Source organism: Mesitornis unicolor, unplaced genomic scaffold, assembly GCF_000695765.1.
Source record: "Mesitornis unicolor isolate BGI_N332 unplaced genomic scaffold, ASM69576v1 scaffold227, whole genome shotgun sequence".
NCBI lineage: Eukaryota > Metazoa > Chordata > Aves > Mesitornithiformes > Mesitornithidae > Mesitornis > Mesitornis unicolor.
Window position 1 is genome coordinate 747 of NW_010194079.1, and position 7,915 is coordinate 8,661.

At 50.4% G+C, this 7,915-nt stretch overlaps 1 protein-coding gene across 1 annotated transcript; it reads left to right on the top strand.

Moving 5' to 3' along the window:
* Positions 1–353: 353 nt before the first annotated feature.
* Positions 354–4,703, top strand: CDK3 (cyclin-dependent kinase 3). The gene is made up of 7 exons (XM_010187657.1): positions 354–481; positions 1,468–1,545; positions 1,972–2,092; positions 2,363–2,533; positions 3,103–3,204; positions 3,997–4,200; positions 4,581–4,703. The coding sequence occupies exons 1-7, from the start codon at positions 354–356 to the stop codon at positions 4,701–4,703; spliced, it is 927 nt and encodes a 308-aa protein (XP_010185959.1).
* The last annotated feature ends 3,212 nt before the right edge of the window (positions 4,704–7,915 follow it).

The window sequence follows — 7,915 nt, forward strand, 5'->3', positions numbered from 1 at the left end:
TTTTGCTTTAGCCAACACACTCCACAACCTTGGTCACAAGTAAAGCCTGTCCTGGGCAGTCCACAGTGTTTTTGGCTCTTTAGGTCTTCCCAGACACCCCAGATACACCCCCAGACACCTGTGAGCGTGCCCAGGCAGCCCTGTCCTTCCCTCAGCTGCCCCAGTTCAAGGTGGGTCTCTGTGCTGTGGGAGCAGCAAGGAGGGACCTAGGTCCCAAAAGCAGCTCAGAGGGCACACGGGGAGGGCAAACACCTTTTACACATTTGGGGTTTTTTTCCCCTTCGTTTTTTTCTTTTTCCCTCAGAAAGCAGCACCAGCCACATCTGCTGCCATTGCAAAGCTGAGGCAGCACCATGGACCCCTTTCAGGAGGCATTTCAGAAAATGGAGAAGATTGGGGAGGGCACCTACGGCGTGGTGTACAAGGCTCGCAACAAGTGCACGGGGCAGCTGGTGGCCCTTAAGAAGATCCGCTTGCATGTGTGAGTGGGGCAAAGCGCCAGCCCTGCAGCTGCCATGGCCCAGCCCCTCACAGTGCCAACCTAAAACCCCGCCATGGCGCCAGGCCGGCTGCCTCCTCAGCACAGTGGTAATAGGGTGCCAAGGCGAGAGGGGGGTGAGGAAGGCGAATGGCTCCTTTGGGGCTGGCAGTGCCATCAGGGGGGAGATGGCCACAAGCTGAGCCCAGCAATGCCCCAGCTTCATCATGAGAGTAAGCAGGAGGGCTCTGAGCCCAGCCCACTGTCCAAAATGGCACAAGAGTCTCAAAAAATCCTGGCATAAGGGAAAACAATGTCTTTATTGTCTCATGCAAACAGCTAGGGCCTGACCTGGCTGCTTGGCCTTGGCACCATGGCCCAGGACAGGGGGAATTAGCCGCCATTTTAGGAGATGGCCTCTTCCTCAGGGGTGTGGTGCTAGGGCCTGGTGAGGCTCAGCTTCCCATTACAGCCAATTTAAACCTGCCCAGGGTGGGGACTGAGCAGATAAAAGCTTACTACTGTTTCCCTGGGTTGACCCTGGGATGTCTCCACGATGAGGGGTGTCAGTGTGGACCAGGGGCCATGGTGGTGGGACTGCACCCCATGGCAGTCCCTCGGGATGGTGGAGACAGCTGCCTGAAGGGCAAAGAGCTTTCACGCCCCTCCCTGCTTCCAAAATGTGAGGCTTGGACATTTAAACCATTGCTTCTCCTAGTGTGCCCCAAGATGCTCCCAAACAAGATCTACCCCACAGCCTGCATTGTCTAGGTCACCCCCTCTCTCTCCTTCCCCGCAGCTCCATTTCCCTCTGCCTCATCCCAGGCCACCCCATGCACAGCACCATCCCAAATTCAGGGTGCCTAGTGTGAGAGACCCTCCCCAGGCAGGCAATGGGGTACACTGGAAGGGAGAAGGGACACAGGACCCTGATGGGCTGTGGGACCCCACTAGGGGACAGGGTGCTGTACAGCCTGTCTTTGCTGCAGGGAGACAGAGGGTGTCCCCAGCACCGCAATCCGAGAAATCTCACTGCTGAAGGAGCTGAAGCACCCCAACATAGTCAGGTAAGACCTGGATGAACCCTCCTCACCACCACATTGATGAGCTCCTGCTCATCCCCACAAGGAGCTCTGGGCACAGGCAGCAAGCGGGACCTTCCAGTCCTTTCCTGGAAGGAGTAAAATCAACAGGAATATCACTTGAACTTCCCTGGTTTGCAGCAATAGTCCACAGTGCTGCTGCTTTACTCCAGCCACACAGGCTGGTCCAAGCTTGTGCTGCCCCATACGAGATGCTGCTTTTATACCTGCCTCTCTCTGCTCCAAAGACTCACAGAGCAGAGGTATCTGTGGAAGGAGGAACCTTTGGGTATGTTTGGGCAAAAGTCTGGAGAAGGTCTTCTCCCACACTCTGGTAAGAGGCTAACACCCCTGCATAGCAGGGATTCCCATACAAAGGTACTGAAGGGAGCACTTACACTTCTTTTGCAGACTCCTGGATGTTGTACACAGCCAGAAGAAGCTCTGTCTGGTGTTTGAGTATCTGAATCAAGACCTGAAGAAATACATAGACTCATTTGGAACTGGATTGCTTCCTCCAAGCTTGGTGAAGGTACAGTGTGGAAGGAGTGCTGATAGAGAGGGCAGAGAGTGTGTGTCCTTGCTGCCTTCTGCTGGGCAGAGCCAGCACTGAACTGCTCTTACTGAGCACATCTAGAAAAGATTCATTCTGGGCTGGAGTCGTTCAGCCTCTCAGATCTGCTGCATTTTTGCAAGGTCTTTTTTCCCATTGGGTTAAATGAGCCAAAGTGTGTTGGTTCACACAATCTGGCCTTCAAAGTGGTTTCATGATGGCCTTGTCTGAAATCTCTTCTCTCCTTAGAACTACCTTTTCCAGCTGCTGCAGAGTGTGAACTTTTGCCACTTGCACAGAGTCATCCACAGGGACTTGAAACCACAGAATTTGCTCATTAATGAAGCAGGAGCAATCAAGCTTGCTGATTTTGGACTGGCAAGAGCTTTTGGTATCCCCCTGCGTGCATACACTCATGAGGTATTGTTGAGGCTCCCTGCTACCTGAGAGTGGGATACACAATCCGTAGTGGGTGAACAACAGCAGCAGCAGCGCAAGTTACTCATCCATAGCTGAGGCACAACTGCACCCAGGCATGTGCCCTTAACCTAATCCACAGCTAAGGGGTTACCTCATGCCCCCATAAAGTTCACTGTTTTTACCCTAGCCTGCCTGCAAGCTGGGTTCCCATGTTCTCCACTTAGGGTATATTTATTTGTTGCAGAGTATCCCATTGAAGATGATCTGTTAATCCCAATCTTGCTGTCACTAAGGTGGCTGTTAACTGAGCATGGCCGTGTCACACCCTGATTGGAGTCACCATCCCTGGAGGTGTTCAAGAAGCCTGTGGACATGGCACTTCAGGACATGGTTTTGTGGGCACGGCGGTGTTAGGTTGACGGTTGGACTTAGTGACCTTAGAGGTGTCTTCCAACCTTAATGCTTCTGTGATTCTGTATGATTTGTACCATCACTGCATTACAGCTGAGAGGAGAGAAGCCCATGCCTCTCTTTTCACAAACAAAGCTTGTTTGTTTCTTCTTTACCAGGTGGTGACTCTGTGGTATCGAGCTCCTGAAATACTGCTGGGGTGTAAACACTATTCAACTGCTGTGGATATCTGGAGCATTGGCTGCATTTTTGCAGAAATGGTAGAATGGGTTTAAATAGTCTCTTTAATGAGCTAGGAGGACACCACTGCAGTGGGAAGTGGGGAAGGAGGACCAGGACACAGAATATCTGATACTGTAGTCCCACCCTGTGCTGGGGTGTGTATGATGAGAAGCCCACCCTGAGTGTTAGCTGATCCTTAGCTGTGGGCTCAAAAGAAAATCTACCACCCTCTGGGGCCTGGCAGAAGGCAAAGAAGCCTCAGTAGACCCGCAGCAGTTCCCAGTGTACGGGAATGTGATGCCTCTCCTTGTGAAAGGGGTAACTTCAATCTTATTGCTGCAGCATTTTTATGCTGGGAGAAGATGACTCTCTTGCAGATGCCCCCTCAGTGGCTGCAGAGAACTAGCACTCTCATAGCATGGCAGAGTGGAGCGCCTAGGGGTCCATACGCCATTTTGAAGAGCTCTTGTTAACCCTGCAGTGTAACAGCACTATCCCCAGCTCCCAAAGCCCCCGAGCTGCAGATCAGCAGAGCCTGGGAATGTAGACAGGCAGGGAGCTATCCTGCAACTATGGTAGGAAACTGGAGACAAAAAGGGATAAGGGATAAGGGACTGAAGGAGGACAGCCTCAGGGGAACATGGATCCATGGAGAGAAGCTAAACACAAGCAGATATCTGTGAATTTCTCAACCACTGCCTGGCAGAATCACTGCATTGGAACTGCCCTGGTCTGTGCTGTTTGCATCTGCTGGGACGAAGGGTGGATTGCAGAGGGAAATAAGGCACACAGGTGATGGGAAGGTGGGAACTGACCTTTTTTTTCCCCAGGTGACCAAGAAGGCCCTGTTTCCAGGGGACTCTGAGATTGATCAGCTCTTCCGGATCTTTCGTATCCTGGGCACACCCACTGAGGTGACCTGGCCTGGGGTGACCCAGCTGCGTGATTACAAGGAAGACTTTCCCCAGTGGGCAAGGAAGGAGATGAAGGAAATTGTTCCCAACTTAGATCAAGATGGTAGAGACTTACTGGTGGTGAGTGAGGGCTCACAACAAGACCCAGAGACACACAGGACCTTCTCAAACTGGGCAAAGAATAGGAATATTTGGGACTGATCTACCTGGAAGTGTGTTAGTTCATCTGACTCTAATGCTCATCTCTGCCATTGTAGAAACACTGAATCATCGAATAGGACTCAGCCTTGGCTCTGGAGCATGGCTGTCATTGTGGATTCTTCTAAGAAACCACTGCACTGAGGGTCAAAAAACCCCTGTAGCATAATCCTCATAGTAACTTTAGCTGTGGATTACTCCTGAAGCCCAGAGAGGGGAAAAGGCAGGGCCTAGCCACATGCAGGTGCAATCAATCATTTAGTTTCTAAAATCCTGAATCTGCTGGGTTTTTCTCTTGGCAGCAATTGCTCCTGTATGACCCCAGCAGGCACATCTCTGCCAAGGCAGCCCTCGACCACCAGTACTTCCGGAGAAGCTCTCGAAACCCTGAACAGCACCTTGCGCCGCAGAGACAGTGCAAATGAGAAGACACAGCTCTCCCCATACACTTGCACCTCCTGGTGGCAGTGCAGATCTAGTTTTGGGTACTTAGCAGGGGGCTGGCTGGGACCCAGGGTCTCACCTCTCCTGAGAAGCCTGAAGGGGGACATTCTTGCATTGCGAGACTCTCAGCCTGTTGCTGGGGGAAGGTTTTGGCTTGGTTACTGCCAGTAGAGCTGTTTTGAAGAGTTCATGTACAAAAGGGTGGGGAATATTTATCAGCATAATAAAACACTGAAATGTAGGTGAGGAAGCATCTTTCAGAGCTTTGTCCTTGCATTAGTCAGCAAGCTAAGGTGACATACAGTGATTTCTGTCTCTCCAGCACTGGAGCATGCATAAGTCTTTGGGTGGCAGTTTCTGATGCCAGGGCATGCTGGAGCTCCACATCAGCTAGGGGAGAACTCCTCCACTCAGCTTTTTGTTGCTGTTCCCAAAGACTGGGGTTGTCATCACTAGACAAGTTGTTTAACCTAAGCTGTTTGACAGAGCTGACATCCTGCTGTTTCACAAGCTGAAGAGCACTATCGGATGTATTAGTTTGTACCTTAGCTGAGACCAAGGAGCCAAAAGATGCAGTTAGCATAAAGCACTTGTGCATATGACTGGAAACAGTTACAGCTAAAACACTGGCTTTCCATCATCAGTGCAGAGGTACTGCTGTTTCCTTCTCTTCATTGGCTTGGAAATGTTTTTGCTGTCCAAATGTTTGAAGAATTGTCACTAACTTTCGGAGTGGTTTTGACGTCTTCATTTTTTTTCCTTTCAGTACAGAAAAAAATAAAGGCTTGTAATTTGTTCAGAAACCTCAGTGTTTATTGTTTGGCATGGCCCATTGAGCTAGTGCAGCAGGATGGTCTGGCTGGTCCTTTTTTTCCATAAAGCTCTTCTCCCTTCATCATCTCCTGCACTCTCTCTGTTGTCCGTTCCAGCCCAAATCCTTGGCAGATGCAGAGGTGTGCTCTCGATTCTGTTGTGGAATGAGGGGTTGGTGGTTATGCGGCCCAGTGCAGTCTCGGTATGGTAGGGTGGTCTTGCCTTCCATTAGAGGTTGCCACAAACCAGTTCAGAGTTATGTTCTACTTATATAAATGCTCAAAAGACAGATTTTTAACTTAGGGAAGCCAAATTTCCACACTTGCATTTTTCAGGCATGCGCACACATGTGCCCTCCTAATAGCTGCAATCCTAAGGCCTGATTTCAGCACAACCTGACAACTCTCCAAAGCTATCACATTCCTGGAGTCTCACAACAGATAAGCAATGCAGTAGAGGTGAGAGGCGGCTGCACATGCAAATGTAGCACAAACCTCCCTCTCCACCTTCTAGACACCAGAGAACATGCACAGCAGAGAGAAATCTTTAGAATTTCCATGAAAAAAGACCTGCTTAGCCCAAGACCTGCCTGTCTAAAGCCAAGCTCTGTTGCCCTTTGGCTTCCTCCATCACTCATTCCTTCTCCCCACACAATGAAAGGTAGTAAATGGCTCTTCTTAATTCCTGACATCAAAAAGACTTTTTGATGCAACAGCAGCAGTGACAGTGAAACCCTGGGACCTGTTGCTTGGCTCCCTCTGGGCCCTGCCACACCACCTGGCTGTGCTTCCCCTGCAGGTGTTAGAAGCTGCCAGGGCCCGAAAGGCTCACTCACCTTTGCAATTTGCACAAATTAGGGTTTTTGGGGTGAGTGGGAGTTGCTTTGCTGTTGAAGCTGTTGAAAGCTGTTGAAGCTGCCTGGAAAAAGCTGACTTGCTCATGCTGGGGAGGATTTTCTGATTGAGCAGGGCAGAGCAGGCAGCTGCGTGGCTGCAAAATTGAAGTCCTGCTGTGCTCCTGCAGCACCTCATGTCCTTTGTATGACAACACCCAGCTTGCAAGGGCACGCTTGTGAGATGTGGATGAATTCTGCTATGGGAATAATTTCCCTGTGTTTGCATACATGTTTTAAAGTCAATTCAGTTTGTACAGACAATGCTCCTTTGTTTGCTCCTTGCAAATAAATGCTCGTGTTGTACCAAGCTGTTTGCAGAAGAGTTTGTTGTTGGGGTTTTGTTTTGGTTTGTTTTTCCTGAAGATCTGCACTAAGAAATAAATACCAAGGACATTCATCCAGTCCAGAAACATAAATAAAAATACTGCATCGAGCCTGACAAAATGAAGAAACAGTCTGAATTTCAAAAATTTATGACCCAACCCCACTGCCTCCAAAGGGAACTGACAACAGCTGTGTCAAAACAACTGCTCTGGGGAAGCCACAATGCAGCCCTATTGCTCCATGCCTGAGAAGGGAGGAAAGCACTGCCTGGCTCCTCCTGAGCAACTCACCGCCCTGTCAGCCATCTGTGCCCTAGGGAAGCCCTACAGCTGCATGGTGCTTCCTGTGGACACATCAGGAGGACATGATGTGAGCTGTTTTCTGCAGATGAGGACCACTTGGCAGCAAAGGATTTTTAGTGGTTTGGTGGTGGTTTTTTTTTCAGAAACAAAAGGCAGGCCAGCCTTCAAGGGACACTGCTGAGCCAGCTAGAATGCTAGATGCCTAATCATCTCTTAACACCTTCACCCATGCAGTTAGGAGCACTTAATCCAAAATGATTAGCTGACTGCCTAATTACCAGAACTCCAAATCCCTTAGGCACACAGCATTCCCCAAAACTACTTAAGCAGCACTTCAGAAAAGAGTCACCACATGACCATGATACTCCTTTAAAAACATTCTCGGTTTTATCTAATTCATAAGGGGAGCAGCCTTGAGGAAGGCAGCCCCACACCCTGCCCCACAGAGAAGGCTGACAGCAAACTCACCCGTCCTGCAGAACCAAGCTGCAGAAAGGGCAATGGCCCCACTGCTGATGGATGCTTCCTGCCTTCAGCCAGCCAAGAGGGGCAAAGCCAAGCTCAGCAAGGCTGCTCCCAGCAGTTTTGAAGACCTGGGATCCAAGAACTGCTGGGAACTGCAGCTGGTCCAGGGCTCCTTGACGGCACTGGGATGCGATTCTCACCTGGCTGGGCTCCTGTGCTCCAAGGGCCTTTGGGTTTGCCCTGGCAGGAGGCAGGGAGTTTCTCTCCTCATGTGTCTCCTGGTCCACATCAGCTGGGGAAGAAGGAGGGAGATGCACAGTGCCCCATGTACCAGCAGTGGGCAAGAGGAAACAGACTGGGAACGGATGCTCTAGGGTGTGTGAAACTTTTACCA